The 23,511-nt window shown below is 38.5% G+C and overlaps 1 protein-coding gene across 2 annotated transcripts in view; it reads right to left on the reverse strand.

Moving 5' to 3' along the window:
* The window catches only part of ITSN2 (intersectin 2), a 140,238-nt gene that overhangs the window by 72,186 nt on the left and 44,541 nt on the right, over positions 1 to 23,511 (reverse strand). Inside the window, exons 9-17 of one of the 2 annotated variants that reach the window (XM_044918835.1) lie at positions 19,614 to 19,677; positions 18,711 to 18,848; positions 18,168 to 18,253; positions 17,200 to 17,462; positions 16,197 to 16,346; positions 13,204 to 13,344; positions 12,105 to 12,192; positions 8,470 to 8,609; positions 7,377 to 7,457 (exon numbers count right to left, since the gene is read on the reverse strand). In XM_044918835.1, coding sequence (XP_044774770.1) covers positions 7,377 to 7,457; positions 8,470 to 8,609; positions 12,105 to 12,192; positions 13,204 to 13,344; positions 16,197 to 16,346; positions 17,200 to 17,462; positions 18,168 to 18,253; positions 18,711 to 18,848; positions 19,614 to 19,677 — 1,151 coding nt within the window. The remainder of the gene's footprint in view (positions 1 to 7,376; positions 7,458 to 8,469; positions 8,610 to 12,104; positions 12,193 to 13,203; positions 13,345 to 16,196; positions 16,347 to 17,199; positions 17,463 to 18,167; positions 18,254 to 18,710; positions 18,849 to 19,613; positions 19,678 to 23,511) is intronic. The other variant, XM_021697570.1, reaches the window with a different exon arrangement.

Raw genomic sequence — 23,511 nt, forward strand, 5'->3', positions numbered from 1 at the left:
AAATATTTTATGACGATAGAGCTATCCAGATATTTTATATTTTGAGTCAGTTTTGGCAAATGGTAATTTGTTCATCCACGTTTTTATATTTATGTGCAAAAATCTGTCATAATATCCTCTTTAAAAAAAAAAAAGATTTATTTATCTGAGAGAGAGAGAAAGTGAACGTGTGCGCCAGCAGACTGAGGGGGAAAGGGAGAGAGAGAATCCCAAATAGATTCTCCACTGAGCGCGGAGCCTGCTTTGGGGCTCGATCCCAAGACCCTGAGATCATGACCTGAGCTGAAACCAAGAGTTGGCTGCTTAACCAAATGAGCCACCCAGGTGCCCCAATATCCTCTTCTTTTAATGTTTGCAGCATATTTAATTATATTTCCTTTTCATTTCTAATTTTCTTTATTCCTACCTTCTTTCCTTTTAAAATTGGTCTTGCCAAAGGTTTAATTTTATTAATCTTTAAAAGAGTCAAATATTGCTTTCTTGATTCTCTGTATTAAATGTCTTTTGTTTCATTAATTTCCTTTTACTTTTTTTGCTTTATTATGCTAGTCTTTTTCTAGCTTCTTAAGTTGAATGCTTAGCTTATACATTTTCATCTTTTTTTCCCCCAGTATAACCATTTAAGGTCAAATGCTAACCATCTAGGTTGAATTTCTGCTTACACTTACTAGCTGTATGACCTTGGGCAACTTCTGTGTCTTAATTTACTCCTATGTGAAATATGGAGAAGAGTAATACCGACCTATATCACAGGGTTAATGTAAGGATTCAATAAAGAAGACACTTAGAACAGTGTCAGTCCCAGAGAAAGCTCTCAATAAACCCTAGCTAATATTAATATATCTTCATTTATGAATCAGCAAACAGCTACTGACCCCTGATATGGCTGAGGAGGAGTCTGTTAATTTACACTACCCCCCACCACTCTCCATTTCTCAGTGTTGATATTTACTGGTTAATCTACTTAGCACTTTTATAACTTAAAAATATACTTAATCTAGTATTTCATTTTTCACAAACATTTGACATTTGCAACTCTAAATTTTTTTTCTCTAACTTTTATTTTGAACACTTTCAAACCTGCAGAAAATCTGACTAAGTCGCAGACACCGATGCTTTCACCCCAGATAGTTCATCACTATTCTACATAACTACCATGCCAACACCAGTACCAAGCTACAGACATTTAACACAGCCACAAAGTATTACTTAATACAGAGTTCGTATTAAAAAATGTCCCCCCTAGTGTAAATACTGTCCTCAATTAAGAGCTTTTTTTCTGATCCATGATCCAATCAAGGGTCACACACTGCAGTTTGCTGTCATGATTCTTTAGTGTCCTTTAGTCGTGGCTCTTTGGTTTCCTTACATATGGAAGATTTCCTCCATCTTTTATGAGATTCACATTTTTAGAGTGTGGGTCAGTCAGTTGTTTTATAGACCAAACTACAATTTGGATGTGTCTAATTTATTTCCTTACACTTAGATGAACTGTTTTTGGCAAAAACAGTATAGAGGTGATGTTGTGTTTCTTTCAGTGCAACATATCAGGAGACACATAATGTTGGTTTGTGCCATTTTGGTAATGTTAAACTTGACCACTTGGTTAAGATTGGTTTACTTAGTTTTGGGCCTGAGCGTACCTCAACATGGCTCAACAAAGCACTCACAAATTTTTTTAAATCCAGCATCTATTTCTATTGTTTTCATTGCTCAGAGTACTTATTCTACCATCCTGGTAGAAATGGAAGACGGAGAGGGGCCTGGGTGGCTCAGTCGTTAAGCGTTTGCCTTTGGCTCAGGTCATGATCCCAGGGTGCTGGGATCGAGCTCCGCATTGGCCTGCTTCTCCCTCTCCCACTCCCCTTGTTTGTGTTCCCTCTCTTGCTGTCTCTGTCAAATAAATAAATAAAATCTTAAAAAAAAAAAAAAGACATGGAAGATGTAACTCGCTGAACTTCAACCACTAATACTGAAAACCTCCTATAGTGACAGGAAGTAATCCTATATTCTGATTTTGCTTAAAGAAAGCATATAATATTCTTTCCAAAGGCCAGGCCTTAAAACAGATTCAACTGACAAAATACAGCTCAGCTCAATAATGTGATATAATCAGGACAAAAAAATTTTTATTAGTCATGAAAAAAAATCATAGCAGAATGCAAATTAGCTCCTCAAACTTAACATCCCCAAAACCCCAAAACAAAACAAAAAACCCTGAACATCTGTGTAGCACTTTAAAGTGCCTTTACACATAATACCTACAACTGATCTTGATAACATTCTTGTAAAATGCATATAATGATGACCATTTCCGAGGCTCAGAAGATTAAGTGACTTGCCTAGTTTTGAACTATCTCCACTATGTCATTCAAACTCTAAGCCATACCACAGATTCTGTATTTACTTTCACTTAAATTACTAAAATATCTTTATTAGGTAAGAACATTTTAAAAATTAAATGATTTAAAGGAATTTGAAACAACAGTATTTCATGTCCATTCTAAAGGGGGGATAACTGTGAGTCAAGAACACAAAAGCAGCATTCTGAGTAAGAGGAGGCTACATCAAGTCTTAGTGATGACCATTAATTAACCCTAGTGTGCTCGTTCTCTCAGAGCCTGTTAAACAACAAGAGGTATCACCCGCCTCCGTCCTGAATCAGAAGGCCATCAGTAAAACTCAATTTTAGAAGCACTGTCTACAGTAACTGAGGACTAGTCAGTAAGGCCAGAATGACAAAGCCCCAGTGGAAAGGTTTAGGGTAGAGGTCTATGATAAGCCCCAATTCTGGTCTTGACAGATTCCACTTTCTAAGGAATAGTAGTACCTCTTCAATCATTATCCCAAGTCAGCAGTGGTGACCTTCCAAAGCACTTTCCAATGCACTGAAAGTACTGTGGAGATTCAGGGTGATCCCTACCCTAAGAACATCAAAAAAATTTATATGGCACATAATAGTTCACAAAGGCACTTCTGTATATATGCTATCTCATTTAATCACCCTAAGACTCTGCAAAGAAGGCAGCACAGATATGGTCAGCTTCATTTTGTAAATGAAGAAAGCAAAATTTGGAGGTTAAATGACAAACAGTTACACAGCTAGCAAGTGGCATGGGTAGGACTAGAACTCATTTCTTCAGATTCTGAGGCCAATGCTTTCTCACTAACTCACTGCTAAAGATACGACAGTGCGTCAGTTTCCTTAATGGAATAAGGGCCTGTCAAATGTCTCATCTTTGAACCCACAGGCTTTGCTATGTGTCCTAGTGTGACTTGAGCAAAAGAATAAAAATTACCCTTGATCCAGTACACGAATATTACAGGGTCCAGTAGAACATAATTTCTTCAGACAAATAATTTTAAATATTATAATCCCATTCCACCACAAGCAGGCTAAAGGAGTGATCACTCCAGATGCTCTACAGTCTCAAAGACCACAGATTAGAACTCATAGCCTGTCTTCCTCCAAGACCAATGAGGCCAATTTTCTCTCTCACCTGTCAACCCACCTAGCCTTCCTTGTCATCTTTTACCACCCAAATTCTCATCTCTAAATGCTGTTTATTCTTGATCTGACCCAATCTCCCATGCTTCCTCTCCTCAAATCCTTCCACTGTCCGGGAACTTTCTATTTGTGTTCACGAAGCTCCTCACATAACTACATAGCTTTTCTGAACGAAAATTCCCTTAGCTCTTTGTCCTTTTGGCTGATCCCTTAGGACACTGCTTTTCCTCTATTTCTCTCTCAGTTTATTACCACTATTCCATTTACATCAGGGTGAGGGGGATAACTAAAGTTATTTTCCTTGCTCTTCACTGCCATTTCCAGACCATTATCTCTCTTCCCTCTTACAAAGTCATGCTTTTCTGAGGCTCATACCATCTTGCAACACCCCCGTCCTCTTCCTCTTTATTGTCATCTCTTGATCAACTGGTCTAATCCTCATTCATTAATCTTCACTACTCTCCAAGGTTTTGACATCCACATGGATTTGATCAAAACCTCAATTCCCCTTTTGACTCCATTTAACTCACCATTTGCATTATTATACCTTGAATCTTGTCATCATTAGAAACAGAACTACCACTGATTAAATATCCCGTTCTTTAAACGTAAGTTCTTATCCTTGGAGCTCTTCTTGTACCTGGTACACCCAATGACCCCATCACTTTTTCCTTTTTCATTAGCACCCTTTCCTCTCCTCACACCCCTTCATGTCCAGTCCATATTTCAGAGTTCATCTTTACTGTAATTATTGTGTCAAGATCTGCAACTCCCTGTCCCTCCCTTGTTGTCATGTCTACTAAAACCTCAAACCTGTATGAACCTATGAACCTACTTCACCCTTCTTTGTGCTTTTATCTAAGAAGCTGAACTTTGGTGGGGAAAAATCATACAATTAGGCATGCTGCTTTCAATTTATATTCATGACCTCCAACTTCACACAGGCATTCAACATTGCTCAGCACACCTGTTTTCCTCTACTAAGCATACACTCCCTACCCCCACTGAGATTTCTATTTCACACCTACTTCTCTCTCCTGAAACAGAACTACCTAATCTTCCCTAATTTGGGAGTTCCGAAAACTCCCTAATCTTGCATCCATTTTTCTCACTACCAGCTAATAATCTTGCCTCATTAAACCACCAGATTGGAACTCCCTCATCTTCCCATCTCAAAAATCAATAAAACTTCCAGCATCTGCACCCAGCTTCTAGGCTGGTTGGACTTACTCCATGTCCTCAACTACCCAGGAAGATTCCTTGCAATGGTCCAACTTGCTTCTGATTTTAAGTCTTTAAGCTGTCAGCTTCCTACTCTCTACAAGCAAATTTAGCCGCATTCACACTCATCTTTTCCCCATATGTTACACTCAAAGTCTTTTTATCTAATCCTTAAATCTATGCTCTGGATTATATCTCAATCTGGTTCCCTTGGACTCTATCAATTACCACCACCTTATATATTCAACCTCAAGCTCTCACTTCCTTCCTCCCTCTCCTTTCTGTCTCCCTCAAGTTTGTGTGTGTGTTTTAAAGATTTTATTTATTTATTTATTTGAGAGAGAGCGAGAGTGCGAGAGAGCACAAGTAGGGGAAGCAGGAAAGGGAGAAGCAGGCTCCCCGCTAAGCAGGGAGCCCAACTCGGGGCTCCACCCCAGGACCCTCGGATGGTGACCTGAGCCGAAGGCAGACGCTTAACCGCCCGAGCCACCCAGACATCCCTTTTTTTTGGCATTTAAAAAATAGCCTTTACTTAAGAGAAAAAAATACATGGAGTCACAAGTGTTCCTAGAATGTGGGATACATGGTACTCTGCTGTTTCTAATTCCTGTCTACTTTTTTCTTCATAAACTCTATATATCAACCCTAAAATGCTGTGTATTTTTTGAGAACATTCAAAACCATTCATTCACTCCACAAGTATTTATTGCCACCCACTAACGTTCCATGTACTCCTTACAGGTGCTGAGAATTCAGCAACGAGATATTTGGCTTGGCCAGGCAATCACCATTCAGACAGACACAGTCAGTTACCTCACCAGCTCTATTCTCTCCATTTCCATTCCTCTGTCCTAACTGAAACTATCTCTTCCCCATGTAAGCATATGCCTCACAGAAAGCTGATACCACTTCCAAGGGTGGTCCTGATTATTTTCTCCCCAGCTTTCTTGAGATAAAATTGACAAATAAAAATTGTATATGTTTAAGGTATACAACTTGATGTTTTGATATTAGTACATGGGAAATGATCACCATAACTGCATCAATTCACGTATCTACCTCACATAGTTAGTTTTCTCTATCTTAGCAAATCTCAAGCATACAACACCATACTGCTAACTAGAGTCACCATGCTGTACATCACATCCCAGAACTTATCCATCTTGCATAACTGAAACTTTGTATCCTTTGTCTTTCAAGTCTTTCTTAAACACCCCCCCCCCCCAAAAAACCTGTTTTCCTTTGACCTCATGCTTTCTTTGCACTCTCCTCCTGGAGCTGTTTGTTCACACTCACTCAGCCCTTCCTTAACTCCCATTCATTCCTGATCTGCTGCAGTTCAGCTTCTGCTCACTTAACTAAAATGGCACTTTCAGAATGGTCTTCAAAGGTCTCACTGACAATTCCATGGGTATTTTTCAGCACTGTGTTAACTGACTGCTTGCAGTGCTTTGCAGTGATAACTATAGGAGGCCTCTTTTCTTGCTTTCTGTGACAGCAGTCTCCTGACCACTCTCATCCCCTCTTAGTTTTAATCCTAAATTGCCTCTGATGAAAGTATCAACAAGCAGTGAAAGGCTGGAAGGCAGGAAGCAGAAGGAAGAAAGTAAAACAAGAGACAAGAATAATCTGCTGGCCTGTGGAGAATCAAATGCTAACTGAAATAATCAGACTTTGTGAGTGAGTACAGCCCCAAAATCATCAAACCTCATTCTGTAGATAAAGAAATGTAGGGTGAAATTTCTGTGCAACCTATAGCACAAGTTCTAAGACCAGATAATCCGGCCATTCATGCTACAACCATAAAGGAAAGGCTGACACCATCTTTCCAACTTGTGCTACCTTTGCTTAAGTAACAAATGAGTTCTACTTATCATGTTCTTGTCTTCACTGTGGGTGAAGACATACACATATATATACATGCAACTGCCCTACTGCTGTAGAATGCACAGTCAAAATCTAGGGTCAGCAAGAAGAGCTAAATACAAAGCACCTTTCTTTAAACTATATTCAAACAGAAATTCATTGAGTATTTGAAATACTCTGTGTGCTACAAATGACAAAGTGAGCTATTTATTTATGCATATGATTTAAACATTTTTTATTTAAAGTGCAAGCATGTCTAAACATGAGGCCTGGTAAGTAGACATAAGTAAAGCTGCCCCTGCATTATTGGCTCTCTAAGATTTTTCCTTACAGCAGTATTAGGAAGCAGCCTGGTATATACATGACATAACCTTGCCCTACATTTCAGAAGGAGTAAGTTTTATTTTAAACAATAATTTTCAGTGATATGGGTAAATGATTTAATCTCACATTCCCTTAGCTTTCTTTTAAATTGAATCAGTAACCATCCGAGCAGTTAACCCAACACACAGGGATGTTATAAGGGAAATAGGTAGTTATTTCTAAGTGTCTTGAGTTCCTCATGAGACAGGTTACTCCGGGCAACCCTACGAATTTCTGGCATTAGACTCAAACAGGCAGTTAGACAGCAGAAGGCTATTCAAGCAAACAGAAAGAAAAAAGGTCCACATTGTGTATGTTGTTTCAAACAAAGATACTCAGATAAATGCAAAGAATAGTCTAGTTTTTAAGAAAACAGTAAAGTAACTCAAAGAAAAGGAGCTAGATATTAGAAAATAACCTTAAGTAAGAGGAAGAGGTTGTTGAGACAGCTTAGCAGAGACAAAAGGCACTGCAGAACAGAGTCATCCATATTCCCACACTGTAAGATAAGGCAGATAAAAAGCCAATTAAACTATGTACAGATTTTTAAAAAATTATGTAGGGAAGATAACTTGGCTGGCTTATCTGTCCATCAAAGACAAATTATTTGGTTTTCTTTAACATTTCTTCTACAGGCTATATGCTTGTATAAAATGTATTATTAACATTATTCACCTAAAATTTCCCCTCCATAACTGAAGCCACCATGGTCTCTTTTCTTTAAAATGTTCACTCTGTAGTTGGTGTAATATTATTCTAAGTCAGCAAAAGTCACATGAAGAGATAGATAGCTGTGACTATTCCCAAATTGGAATGATGTGCCATCAGGCTGGTTTTTACCTTTTAACCCCTCTTTCACAGGTATGGCTTCAGTATACAACTAATACTACACAAAATGACAGACATACAGTAGAGGTTTTGAGCATCTGCTCTGCCACTGCAGCAAGTAATGAATCATGAACTTACTTTTCATGCAAAGTTCAGAGTGCCAGATTATGCTTTGGATTTCACTGATTATTGCATTACTTCACAAAGGTTAATTACATTATAACAAAGAAACAAACAAAAGAATTTAGTATGTTATAAAAGCCTCTACCATTAGAACTATTTTAAATAATTTTCCGTATCTACCATCTTAGAATTTTGCCTAAGGTCATGTTGGCTGAGATCAATTTTCTATACTGACAAAGGCACTTACTTATTCTTAAAATGTACAGACGCCAATAAAAACAGTCAAGAACTGGAAACCATGGTAAATGATTGGTTTTGTTACATAACAATGTTTATAATATCGATAGAGAACATTAAAAGCAATCTTGTAATCCTGGTATAGCTCAATTATAAGATAAATTACACAAATATACTACATATAACAATAAGAGCTTTAGTTACTCAATCCACAAAAGATAAATTACACAAATATACTACATATAACAATAAGAGCTTTAGTTACTCAATCCACAAAGGAAGAAGGCAGCTAACTAAAAATGAATATAACAGAAGATAAGTACCTTTAGTTGATTGTTAAATGAATCCATTTCGGAGAGCTTAGATGCAGTTTCTTTTTCAAGAGCATCTAATTGTTCTTTAAGTCTTTGGCATAATTCTTCCTTTTCCAGTGATTTTTTATGAAGCAAACCAATCCCTAAATCTGAAATACAAACATCAGATAGTTTATAGTTGGTAGAAATTCTTCTGTCACTACTGGTAATTGACTTTTACTCTCACAATATACCTAAGTCAAACTTAAACTTACACAGTGATGTATGCCAACTACATTTCAGTAACACTGGAAAAAAAAAGACATATAAATTTAAAATTGCTCCAATGGTAGTCTACATGATGGCTATTTCATAATTTACATAACTATTCCCTTTTGGATTGCCATTAGGTTGTTTCTAATTTTCTACTATTTATATAAAAATGTTGCAATAAATACCTCGTACATGTATTATAAGCACATGTGAAAGTATTTTATGTGGCTAGGAGGTGAAAGAACTGCCATGTAAAAGGATTTGAACACTTTAAATTTTGGCAGAAACTGCCAAACTGTCTTTCCAAAAAGGTAAACTAATATCAAATGACACCAAAGTACCTGTTTCTGATATCCTCATCAACACTGGATATTATCAACCTTTTTTCATTTTCTCTAATTGGCAAAAAAATGAAACCTTATTGTTATTTTAATTTGTATTTCCTTGATAACAACTGAAATCAAATCAACACCTATTTATAGGCTAATCTGACCCCCTTCTGGATTGCCTCACCCCATCCACTGCCTTTTTTCTTCCTGTTGGGTCGTCTTCATTTCTGATTTGCAGCAACTCTAAATTCTTGTTGTACTGTATGTATTTCCAATGCTGTACTGTTTATGATGTCTTGCCTCATGAAAATGTTTACTTTTGTATCATCAAATCTGTAAATATTTTCCTTCATAGCTCTAGGGATTATTTGAAGAAACGTTCCCGACACTGAGATTATAAAAATGTTTTCCTTTGTTTTTGTAACGTTTTTTCTAGAGGCATTTTTTATGTTTATCCTCTTAGTTTACCTAGAATTTATTTCTGTTCCCCACCTCCCTTTCAGAGTCAACCGTCCCCCAGATTACTTATTGAAGTGACAGTGATTACTGAAAGCCCATCCTTTCCCCACTGGTGTTAAATGCCAACTTTATCATATCCTAAATTGTCATATATATACAGACCTGTTTCTAGACCCTCTATTCAATTCCATTGTTCTATGTTGTCTTTCTGATCAATAATATACTACTTTAGGGACTAGAGCTTTCCTAACTTTTTTTTTTTAATTTAAATTCTATTAATTAACATATAATGTATTATTTGTTTCAGGGGTCCTAACATGTTTTGATACCTGGCAGAGCTGGTGTCTTCCCCCGACCAATGTTACTCTTTTTCAAGTCTTGCCTAATCTTGCACATTTTCTCTTCTGGGTGAATCTGTGAATTATCTTGCCAGGTTTCATTTAAAGAAACCTGAATGGAAGAACTGAATGTATGGGACAAAGTGGTAGAGAATGACATCTTTACAGCACTGAGCTAGATCCTTCAGGAACATAACATATACCTACTTATCCAGGAATCTTTAGTATCTATCAGTAAAATTTTATAGCTACACATTTCTTTATACATAATGAGAATACTAATGTAAATGAGACCTTTGTTCATGATATTTTCTAATTAAGTACTTTTGATATATAGTAAAAGTTACTGATTTTTACATGCTCACTTTTTATCCAGACATCTTGCTAAATTCTCTCATAATTCTCTAGTGGTTTTCCAGTATTTCAACAAATATTTTCTCAAGAAATTACACATCTGCTATGTGCAAGGCACTGTACTATGTTCAATAGCAGGGGAAAAAGAAGGACAAGGCATGGGTCCTAGCCTCCAGTAGTTCAGAGTCTAGTTCAGTTGGGAGACAAGCAATGTGGAAAAAATCAGTTAATTTACATTCAAAATGAGCATCATGAATAATGGATGTTTCAATACTGAATGTGAATAGATCATATCTATGAACACCATGTTAGGTAACTGAAAATTAAGAGACGCAATGTGGTGGCACGGTGGGCTTTGGACTCAGACAAGAATTTGAGAATGACTATTGTACCACCTTGGGCAACTACTTAATCTCTCTGAGCCTCAGTTTTGCTGAGCTGCACAATGGGAATAACAATACCTACTTCACTGGGCTGTTGTAAAGATTAAAGGACACAGTGCGTGAAAACTACCTAGGATGGTGCTTGGCACATGGTTGGTAATCTTCAGTGGCAACAGAGATACAGAGAGGAATCTAAGGGATACAGGTTACTTTGCAAACTGCAAACAAAAGCTTCCTATTTTGAACCAATAACTGTAATAACGGGTGACTTGGATCACATTCTATAAGAAAGACTAGCTCTACCAGGTCCCCAGTATTCTACATTCCATTCACAATCCAAATACTAAAACAACGAGGGTGATGCTATGCTTTCTGCGACTGCACAGGTCAGGAGGGCTGGCTCATCCTGCCTCTGGAACGCCTGGGGAGGGGTGAGGTGGGGGTTGATACACTTTGAACAGCCAAGTAAACAATTCTGTGCAAGGAAGACGGTCTGAGAAGAGGCATGGGCGGACCATTTCAGTGGAAGGTTAGAGACGCAGCAGGAACAGTTCACAAAAGTAAAATTCTCTATTCCTGGTGTTTCTTCCACGTACCGGGCCCTTCACTAGGACACCATTCTCAGCTTCTTTCCACCCCTTCAGTAATTGGTGAGCTCAGGATAAGGACTTGGGCATACACAGCCTAGACCCTTCCAATCCCTTGTGTTCTTGAGACTGAACTGCCCACAGGAAACCTGTTCTACTTTGTCGGACACCCGGTTGTTACAGGAGTGGCTGTCCCACTCACAGGTAAGCCAGGCTGTCCAATATCAGCTTTACCAAAAATGAGGCAATATTTGGTCTCTCATATGTCTTGCTTCTTTGCCTTATTTCGCTATTTGTTCAGAACTTGGGCAAAGATGAGGGATGTTGTTTACTGGACTTCCTAAAGAGCCAGAAGTATCTAAAGAGCCCTGGAATGGAAAGACTGACAAATACTCAAAGAGAGACATTTAGGATACTTCAGTTAGTTCTAACACAGTATTTGCAGATTTACTTTTCTTTAAGTAAACCTTTCTTATGTTGTTACTGGCATGCTACCCAACATAGAGATTTTTTTTCAGTATCCTGGTTGGGACTTGGATCAAGAAAAATGTTACAATCCACAAATTACCTTGGACTATTTTGTTCCAAAGGTGTCAGAGGGCCAAGCAGGTAAAAGTCTTTATATGAATCAGTTAGGTGATATCAAAGGTCTGGGAAGGGCATTCCATTCTGCTTAGGCCTAACACTGCTGTACACTATCACCCAGAATCTCACAGGCTTGGTCCCATGGTAAAATCTCCTGAACAGTTCTTTACCATTAGTGTAGGATTTGCCAAAATGCACATAACATCTGTGATTTTTTCACATTATTCTGAAATTTTAAACTACAGACAAGAAATGCTATGTATAACAGAATAATGCTATTTGAACAAGTAACAGAGTATGACTGGTACGGTCATTCGGAGAAGAATAAAACAGGTAAAACAAACATTAGAGACTTACCAGGTGTGTTACCAAGTTGCATGTTCTTAATTCTTTCATTTAATAATTGCTTCTCAGGTACCAAATAGATAAGCTTATTTTGATAATCCTTATTTAAAAAAAAAAAAAGTTAAAAAAATTAAAATTCTGTCATGTTGTCTGAGAATTTTTTGAAAACTTAAATACATGATTTAATCACTCTTAAAACTTAGTATAGGAATAATACGTAGCTGTAAACTGCTTACAATTTATGAATAAATTAGGATGGAATTATGTGTGATTTAAAATACAAATATTTAAACATAAGTCCATTTATGAATGACTGGCTGGAGAAAAGATGGTGAAGAAAGTCCTTATCAATGGGGTGTGTCTAGAAGTCTTACAGTTTTCAGTGTACTGATAGATGTTCACAGGCACAAGGTGAGAGGTGCCTTTGCTATCAGCTAAATGGTATTTGTAAGCAGGTCATGACACCCCAGAATAAATATCAAAGAGAAACTAAAACCTCAGGAGTAACTAGGGAAGCACGTTTAAATCAGACAGGAAATGTTATTTGGCCTCTGTCTGTACCAGCTGTGACACAGTAAGAAGACTTTGTTAATTAATCGCTAGTCTATACAGAAACAGAAATTTAGTAAGAGAACGCCAAAGATGCAGAATGCTCCCAGAGTTCTTATTGTGCAAACCACGATAACTGAGCTAGACCCTACTGCACAGGTAAGGAAGATTACTAAGTCCCTGAGGGACATACACATTCAACACTCTCACCACAACTGTGAAAGAATAACGTTAAGTCAAAATTTCCTAAGAGTAGTAGCAATAAACTTAGTTTAATGTATAGGTATATCTATACATTTATTAAAGACTTAAAAGTCGAAGTGATAAACATCCATTTACGTACAAATATTAAGCAGAATTTAACCAGATGTCTAGTAGAGCTTTAGGGGGCATCGGAGCTTCCTGATACTATATACAAGATGGTGTATATTTACATCCTTCTAGGTAGGAAGTCCATCAGAGACCCAGAGGGGTTCATCACCCCAAAACAAAAACTATTCTATTAGGAAGAATTATGAACAACTGCTCACATTTATGGACGATTCAGCAGCAAAGGACTAACCTGAAGTTCTTGTTGGAGTTGCTTGATTTCCATAATTTCCAGGTCACACTGCTTATCTAGAACTTCCAGCTCAGTTTTTTGAGTTTGTTTTCGGAGTCGGACATCTTGAAGTCTGCCTGAGATCTGCTGATGTTTGCCATTCTATAGGAAGAGCATAAAAATATATGGTAACGTAAAATGCTAATGGGAAAAGCTCCTATCAGGAGAATCATATTCTTTTTCTTTTTTTAAAGATTTTATTTATTTGACAGAGAGAGAGGCAGCGAGAGAGGGAACGCAAGCAGGGGGAGTGGGAGAGGGAGAAGCAGGCTTCCCACGGAGCAGGGAGCCCAATGTAGAGCTTGGTCCCAGGACCCTGGGATCATGACCTGAGCCGAAGGCAGACGCTTAACGACTGAGCCAGCCAGGTGCCCCAGGAGAATCATATTCTTATTTAAACTTTTAAATGTCATTTATCATTTATACTAAGTCTAGATAAATATCTAAAACTAAGTGGGGGGGCACCTGGCTGGCTCAGTCTGTAGAGCATGTGACTCTTAATCTGGGGGTCGTGAGTTCGAGGCCCACATTAGGCATGGGGCCTACCTAAAAATAAATAAACAAATAAAACGAAGTGGAATGTGTTCTAAGGTTGTATCTGTTAACTCCAGACAGAGTTATTATTAGCAGGAAATGTACCATTCTCAGAGCATAAGAGCCCAGATGTTTATATGAGCAAGCACAAACATAGCACACTGAATTTTTTCTGAATTCAGCAGTTAGGCATTAATATATAATATTAAAATAGAGACAGTCTCAAAGAATAATGAGGAGAAATAAACATCTACATGTGACTTTCAGCATTACCTTCTCTAAGCTTCTATGTCTACCCTCCACGTTGTCATCTAACTTCCTCTAATTAAACAGGGTCCAGGAGGGCCTTTTTGGCCACAATTCTCTTCTCCTACACCAAATATTCCTTTCCTCTTCTTCTGAGAAGTAGGGGGAAAAAAAACCCAAAACAAACCAGCAAAGATTCTTAATGGAGGCTAAGGAGAAGGGTGAGGTGTTATGGGCTGAAGTGTATCCTCCCAAAATTTATATGTTGCAGTCCTAATCCCCAGGACCTCAGAATGTGACTGTATTTGGAGATAGGGTCTTTAAAGAGATCATAAGGTTAAATAAGGTGATATGGATGGGCCCTAATATAACCTGACTTATGACACGAGAAAATCTGGACACAAAACAGACACCAGAGATGCACAGGCAGAGGAGGGGCCATGTAAGGAAAGAGCTAGAAGGCAGCCATCTGCAAGCCAAGGAGAGAGGCCTCAGAAGTAACCAAACCTGCTGACATCTTGATCTTGGACTCCAGACTCCAGAACTGTGAGAAAATTAATTTCTGTTGTTTAAGCCACCCAGTCTGTGGTATTTTGTTATGGCAGCCCTAGCCAACTAATACAGCAAGGTGAGGAGGAGAAATGAAGCTTAAAAATCACTGATAATTTTTTTACTGAAAAGTATGTTTTGTATTTGAGAAACACATGCTAAAAGGAATATGCTGTGTCCACCCTACTAGTGTCCACCCTAGTGATAGTAAGATAGCATTACTATCTTCAGCATGTATAGACTCTGGACCTTCCAGACTCAGCACATTAATCTGTGCTACGGCTTGGTATGCAATCCAGGTTCTTGGGGGGAAAAGCAATGAATCAATTGATCAATTTTAAGGAAAAATATAGTCAGACAGAAATCCAAGTAGCTACACAAAGAAGTTAAAGATTTTTAGGCCTGCTTTGTTGTACTATGGCATAAATACATTGTGATATGCTTTCCTGTCCATTTGAAGGCATAAAATAGTACCTATGACTACAAATGTTGTGATTTTTAAAAATTTTAATTTCAATGTCATCAACCAAATAAAATGTTAGACTCTAATTAAAGAAGATCTAAGCCCGGCTCTACAACATGGCTACACATGTATTTTTGCAAAATCCTATTATACTATCAGGTCAGGCTTATGGAATCTAGGGCTGTAGTAGAATAGTATGCCTTCCCTACACCCTTTCTATCTTCTCGCCTTGCATTTGCAACAAAGCCTTTTAAACAACTTGACTCTCTGACATCTGATGTGTAAAAACTGGTAAGCATACTGGCCAATATTAGCTCAGAACCATTATCCTGCAGAACTGGAAGGAATCCTAAGAGACCATTTAGATCAGGAGTTTCAAATCATTTTTTCTTTTAGCAGAACCCTTTTTTCCAAGCAAATCTAGATAAACTCCAAGAAAAGCAAAGCAGGTAACTGTGGACCTTGTCTGTCGTGAGTCATGGGAAGTGCTGGCGAGAAGGGAGCCCTGCCCCGCTGCCTTGGCAGCCCCCTCCCACTGCTGGTCACCCCCTGCGGACAATCTTCTAGACACCAATTTCAAAATAGAAAATGACTAAACTAAAAAAAAAGAAAAATTACCGAACTAGCACAACTCTTTATCTTACAGACGGACGAAGCAAAACACAGAGAAGGGAAATGTCTTGCCCAGGAATACGTGGTTTGTCAGCTTCTGAACTGAGACCAAAACGTAATTCTCAGCATTCTAAGTCATTGTTTGGTAAACTAGATGGTCCAGACTGTTAAGCATACATGAAAACATGACTATTTAATCCCATGGGAACATCATGTATTCATGAGGTAGGTTTAAAAAACAATGACAGGGGCGGTTCAGTCGGTTAAGTGTCTGCATTCAGCTCAGGTCATGATCCCAGGGTCCTGGGATTGAGCCCCGTGTTGTCGGGCTCCCTGCTCTGCAGGGAGTCTGCTTCTCCCTCTCCCTCTGCCGCTCCCTCCTCCCCCTCCCTCCCACTTGTGCTCTGCTCTCTCTCTCTCTCTCTCTCTCTCGTGCGCACTCTAACAAGTAAATAAAATCTTAAGAAAAAATTAAAAAAAAAAAAAAGACATTTTTCAACAGGTAACTCTAGCATCATTCAGAGAAATTTCACTTAAACTTCAGCCATACCAATGCTTCCAACTCGAGATGAAGACTCTTCTTTTTAGAGTTTAACCTGACAATTTCTTCCTGTTCTCTATTCCTTTGATTGAGAAGCTCCTGTCGACGAATCCTCTCCCATTCCAAACGACGTTGTCTTTCCAGTTCCTGTTTTGCTGCCTGAAAATCATGAATTATATTAAATTTTTAAATTAACAATTTTGCATCATTCAAAAACTGATGGGATGACAAAGATAAAGGTGAGGCAGCGTTTGGCACTTAGTGGGCTTCAGTGCCTACGTTAGGAAACTGGGCAAACCCGGTTTTATCAGTAGGCCTAACCTACAGACTTCCACAAAAGCAGTATCACCCATCAGACTTTTTGATTGCTTCATGGGACTATCTTCTTGTTTGTAGTTACTTTTTTCTTAAACAAAAAGACAATTTCAGAAATGTTAAGTGTTACCAGGAATAATCGCACCTTTATTCTGGTATCAAGGAAGAAAAACCCTTCTCCTGACATTACTTCAGCGTCATTATGATTTCTGTGCTCCATCCCAAGCCCCTTAAAACAAAGCCAGTCCTCGTAGGGATACCACACAACAGCATTTATCCCAAGGACCTGTGTAAGCCCACCCTCGTGCTTCCCCTCCAGACCTCTGACTCCCCAGTCTCAGCTTTCTGCTTCTCCAATTCTGTGGCCTCTTACTCTGGATCCTAAGCTTACTTTTGTTCATGCCCTGCCTGGATAGACTTCTTCCTCTGGCTCACTAACCTCAGCTCCTCACTCAACTCAGCTTTGCAATCAGTCCTCCTCTGAATGACTTATCACCTGCAGACAGGCCTTTTCTCCCAGTTACTGGCCCTGAAAACCCTTCACAAGGGAAGGAAGGCTCAGAGTTGGAGAGGATAGGTAAGAATGAATGATGCAGAGAAAGAGGCACAACAAAAATACCCATTTTTAAATCAAATGGAATGAAGCCACTTATTAAATATAATCATTTTCTGAGGAAAAAAATAACTTAAAAATAACCTCTCGTCTTTCTATCTCTTTTCTCCTTTCTTCCTCCCGCTGTCTCTCCAATTCCCTCTGCTTCTCCAAGCGTTTTTCTAATTCAAGTTGTTTCTTCCATTCTTGCTCCTGTAATTCTCTCTGTTTGCGCTCCCACTCTTCCTTTTCTTTCTGAGCTTTACGTTCTGCCTCCCTCTGCTGCTGCTCCATCAGCGCTTGGCGTCGCTTCTCCAGTTCCACGTTCCCTCGCTCGTAGTTGGCCTTCCGCTTGTCCTCGAAAGTAACTAAATAAAGCATATTGTAAGCACTCTTGCATGAAGAGCCCAACAACGTGGACACCAGTTTCAACACTCTCATGCCTCCTGATCATTTGAGTGCTGTTACTCTGTGGATACTTCCCCTAAGGATAATTTTAACTCAAATGTAAATAGTAAAGTATTTACTTTTGTCTAAGAGTATTCATTTTTGGAAAACAAATTTCTAAGTTTGAATCCATCTGAGAGAGAGAAATAATTTTACTGTTCCTGCCAATAAAAATACTTTCCAACTTTTTTCTCAGCATTTTCTTCAAGGACAAACAAAGCTATATGGCTATATACTTGTTTTATTTGATATAGTTCACTAACTTTTTAATGCTTTAAAACATCTACATATATACTTTTTCAACCAATATTTAAACTTTTCTTTACAGCTAAAGATTTCATCACAAAGCTTGCTCCAGTGATTTTTCCTAAAGTGGGAGAAACATTTTAACTAGGATGTCTAATACACAGACTCTTGCCAAATACATACACTGCCTCTTCTTCCTAAATACACTTCTCATTTTTTACTATCTTCATTTTATTGATGTCAAAATCCAACCCATTCATCAAATAGTTTTCTCTTATATAAAATACTAAGAATGTAATGATTCTAAATACTCGTTTACATCTCAAGGTAAAATTTAAGAGAACCCACTGTAAATATTCAACTTAGACACTCAGTGTTACCTGGTAACTTTTTCTGAGGTTCCTCTTCTTGAATTTTCTGATATGAAGGCAGAGTTCCATTAATAGAATCAATTTGCTTTCCGCCTCTAAGAAAAGCAGACAACAAATGAATTTAGCATCACGCAGTCTGAGAATTTCTAGACTGTATATACAGTTATACTACCAATGACTAGAGCCATTTAATATTTAGAATGCAGTATTAAAGACATTTAGAATGCAATATGGTCTAGAGTTACAATGTACAGCAGGATATGGACTGTCTAGCCAGAGAGATCTGGATTTGCATCACAGTTTAGCTGACTGCTATCCATGAGCAAGTGTGTTCTTAATCTCTGTAGCTGTCAGTTTCCTTATCTATAATATGGTAGAAACACACCCATTTCCACTCCTTCCTGGTGTAACTCATTAAATACCAAAATTGAATGGCAGTGTTGATGTTTAACTTCCCACTAAACTAGAGCAGAGGCCTCAGGAGATCGCAATGTAATAATCACGTCTGCCCAGGAATCAAAACCATGCCTCTTCACCTCAAGAGGCGCCCACCTGAAAGACGGAGGGACAAGCTCAGGAGGCAACGTCAGTGGCAACGGCTGGCCGGCTTTGGCCATGTCGGTGAGGTGCATCGCAAGGATGAACTCTTCAGCTTTCAGCTGTCCATCACCATCAATGTCAGCCAGGGTCCTAAAGCAAATGTGAACATTCACAGCTTATAAACAAAGTCTACTTAGAGTAAAATATTTTCAAGAGTTTAATATTTTTGTTTGTTTGTTTTTTTAAAGATTTTATTTATTTATTTGAGAGAGAGAGAATGAGAGAGAGCACATGAGAGTGGGGAGGGGCAGAGGGAGAAGCAGACTCCCCGCCGAGCAGGGAGCCCGATGCGGGACTAGATCCAGGGACTCCAGGATCATGACCTGAGCCGAAGGCAGTCGCTTAACCAACTGAGCCACCCAGGCGCCCCAAGAGTTTAATATTTAATTTCAAAACAAGAATAATGACAGGAAAACAGTTGGATTAACATATTTTAGTGAAATGTAAATATATATGGAAAAGTGAGCTTATTTTTACCCTTCATTGTCTTATCACACAGGAGAGGGGAGAAACTTTGAAACAGAAAGGGAAACATTCCTTCTGAAAAGGTGGCTTGTCTTATTTCATGGATAATTCACCTATCAAATACATTTAGCTCTAAATTAAAAATGAGATATTCCCTAATTCTCCATAGATGCCGTTACGAAAAGGCAAACTAGTTTTACTTGCAAAATAATTAAATGCTACATTGTCAAGAATAACAATTTGTACAATTTTATTGGCTTTCAAGGTTGCATTAGCCTTCAAATGGCTGCTTTTATGGAACATCTTTGAGTCACAAACTTTTACAGAAACAGTATTTTTCTTACAATAGAGAATGTATAGTTAAAAATCATAATTAATGGACAAACTCACCAAATAGTAGCTAGCTGCGTTTGAGAAAGATTTGACTGAAGAAGGGCATTTCTAGCTTGAAAACCTGATTGAGTGGGGAAAACCAGAAAAAAGAAAGAAAATTCCTTAGCTTCTTTAAATTCATGCAAACCTAAATAACTATATTTTATAAAATAATACTGCTGCTATCCTGGGAACTTCTTTTTTTTTTTTTTTTTTTAAGATTTTATTTATTTATTTGAGAGAGAGAGAATGAGAGAGAACACATGAGAGGGGATAGGGTCAGAGGGCAAAGCAGACTCCCTGCCGAGCAGGGAGCCCGATGCGGGACTCGATCCCAGGACTCCAGGATCATGACCTGAGCCGAAGGCAGTCGCTTAACCAACTGAGCCACCCAGGCGCCCTATCCTGGGAACTTCTAACATCAAAAAGGTTTTACCACGTGCCAGGTGCTGAGCATTCAGTAGTAATCAAAACACAGCTCTTGCCCCAAGGAATTTAAAATCAAGAATTAGTAACTCAAGTGTTCCCCCATGTCCTTTCAGAAAATAACAGTCCACACCACTGACCAACACGAAGGACGAAGCACTGGCACAGAAAGTACTAGAGGCTGAACTCTTGGGCCTCCTCGTGCTCCCTGTGCACCTCTAAGTACTGCTTTCTTAGCATCTTCAGACTTTCTCGTCTCTCTCTTTCCTCTGTCTCTACTCTCCCTCTTCCAAACAACCTGTAAATGCGGGCATTCCCCAAGGCTCTGCCCTGGGCACTCTGTTCTCTTTGTGTGTTCAATTCATTTCTGTGACTTTAAATAGCACCTAGATAACTTGCAAATGTAAGCCCCAGCCCAAACCTCTGCTCTAGGTTTAGACTTCTTTATCTAACTGAAAAACCTGCCTAAGTATTTCACAGGCATCTCAAACCAAATACGTACAAAATGACTCTTCAATCCCCATTCACAGCCCGCTTCCTAACCTTCACCAAAACCATTTACCTTTAGCTTTCCCCTCACTCTGGGTGGCATCACCCAGAAAGCAGAAAGTCACCCTTGATCCTTCCCTCATGTACACCCATATCCAACATCAAGTTCTACAATTCAACATGACTGCATGTGTGGGTCCTTCTCACTCTAAAAGTCCCAATTTAATGCCACCTTCTCAGAAATGCCTTCTCTGTCCACCCTATGATCCAATATACTTCCTGCTTGTTTCCTTCATAGCTCATATCACAATCTGTAATGTAACATTTATCTTCCTGTTTACCTGTTTATTGTCTGTTTCCACTATCATACTAGGTCCTACTGACAAAAACCTTGACTGCCTTATTCAGTAACATATTGTACCCAGTGCCAGGTACATAAATGCTTAATAAATATTTGCTAAAGTGATGAATAAAGTTGTAATCCAAAGTTCTCTAAGGTGCAGTGGGGACTTATGGGATAGGGTTTGAGAGTAATAACAGCATTCACTGGATGCTTACAATCTGTAATAAACTGTTCCAACTTCTCTTCTCTCCCTCAGTGATCAAAAATATGCTTCTGTAATAGGCTTCCTGACCTGCATTTTCATGTCAGGATAATGGTCACACAGAAATCCCAGGAATCCATTCAGAACAGAAAGTCCCTGTCTCATTCACAGGAGCATTCACCCCTGGTGGGCAAGTGTGTGGCTTTCTGACCATGAATAAAATGACACGGCTTCTCTAGGGATGGTCTCCTAGTTAGTAAAGCTGGTGTTGCACCTCCCACTCCCAGGTGACGACTAAGCCATGAGTATTGGAAGAGTCAGGCCCTACTTAGGGTTTGGCCTGAGTCGAGAACCACCCAAACAACTCTGTACAGAAAAGAGTAAGTACACTGGAAATAGCTTGTACCATCTCCCAAATAATTAGTCCTCAGTAGATTTCACATAAGTGAGATTTGAGGAGGTCTTTATGTTAAAAAGGAGGACTCTTCCAATAAGGGGAAATGGAAGGTTATTTTAAATCTGAAAAAAAGGTCTATAACTAATGTTTCAGCTCTTGGTCAAAGACAACTGAAAGTAGATCCCTTAGCATGAGGCAACAGAGCAAACAGGAGGAAGGAAGGAATGTAAATGGTTAAAAGCCTACTGGTGGAAGGCTTAAATAGGTGCAAGGTGTAAATAATACAAAGGGCTATAGAGAGCCAGCAGAGTACTCTACTAAGAAAAGCTCACTTGAACATCTACACTGTTGGTCTGCCAATCCTTTGGATATCCTATTTCCTGTGCCTATAATGCTAGTCCCTCCTTCTCTACCTGGTGGACTACTCATCCTGTAAGATCCAGCTCAAATGTCATCTGTTCTATGAAACTCTCTCATATCCTCAGCATTGGTCACTTTCTCATCTATATTAATCACAGCACTTTTATTTTTTAAAAATATTTTATGTATTTATTTGACACAGTGAGCAAGTGAGCAGGGGGAGGAGCAGAGGCACAGGGACAAGCAGACTCCCTGCTGAGCACGGAGCCTGATGTGGGGCTCAATCTCATGACCCCAAGATCATGACCGGAGCTGAAATCAAAAGTCAGATGCTTAACCGACTGAGCCATCCAGGCACCCCAAGCACAGCACTTTTAAACCACTAATCAAATGTTATGATTCTGTGACCTATATACCGTGGACTCCTCAAAGATATGGACCATATCTTCCCCCCTCTGTGCATTCCAGTGCATCACAGAGTGCCCAGAAGATGTGATGCAGAAACTACAAGTCAATGAATTAATCTAAATAAATTACAAGAGTTTAGAGGGAAGGGAAGAAGAAGAGGAAAAAAATTAGACCACCGAATGCTACACTCATTTAACAAAGCATAACATGTTAAGTCTAGGCCAGTCCCATCCTCATATACCTGGGGCTCATGCTCAGTTTCAAGACACAAGAAACAGCTATTTTTTTCAAAAAAAAAAAACTTTCCCTTAAATATGAATACATAGCTTTACTCTCATTCTCTGCAAACAACTCAATACACGACCTTCATACAATGTGACATATACAAATAAAGTAACATTAGGGGACTAATTCTTCATAGTTGACTTTCCATAGACTTTCATATTCCACCTTTGTTTATACTGTATGTTTTTAGTACATACATAAAGTATACTAATCTTAAGTGTACTGTTTGATGAATTTTTACATAGGTATGTATACATGCAACCAACATCCTTATCAAGATACAGAATGTTTTTAGCATCTCAGAAGGTTTGTGCATGGTCCCTTCCCAACAGAGTAATTATAATATTCTGATTTCTATCACCATCAACCAGGTTTCCGGTTCCTCAGCTTCATATAAATGTATTGAATAGTGTGGACGCTTTGGGCCAGAATTCTTCCATTCAATACATTATCCATGTTGTTGTATGTATCAGGAATTCATTCATCTTTTTGCTGTGAAGTGTTATGTTACAGGAACACACAATTTGTTTATTCATTCCCCTGTTGATAGACATTTAGGCTGTTTCTTTCTCAGATGTTTTGAAGGAAGATACTATGAACATTTTTGTACATGTCTTTTTAGTCCACTTTTTATTTTGAAAAAAGAAACTTTTTAATGCAAAATGTAGTGCCCAAAGTTCATTTTTTTAAAAAAATGGGAATTGTGACTTTTCATGAATCTTAAGTGTGCTGAATATCATATTTCACAGAATCGAAGATGCCATCAATTATAAGACACATCATTATTTTAGGTAACACTAAGAAAGAAAAAAGCACTGCCAACAAAACCATGACCCAGTGCTAAGACACCACTGATGGTAACACATGTCCCTAATTTCAGAGATGTTAAATGTTAAAAAAAAAAAAAAAAGTATGACTTAAAAATATAGTATATCTTATTTCAAGTAATTTGATAAAATTAAAGAAAAGTGTAGTTATTATGTAGTATTTGATACATATAAAATAG

This window comes from Neomonachus schauinslandi, chromosome 10 (genome assembly GCF_002201575.2).
Source record: "Neomonachus schauinslandi chromosome 10, ASM220157v2, whole genome shotgun sequence".
NCBI lineage: Eukaryota > Metazoa > Chordata > Mammalia > Carnivora > Phocidae > Neomonachus > Neomonachus schauinslandi.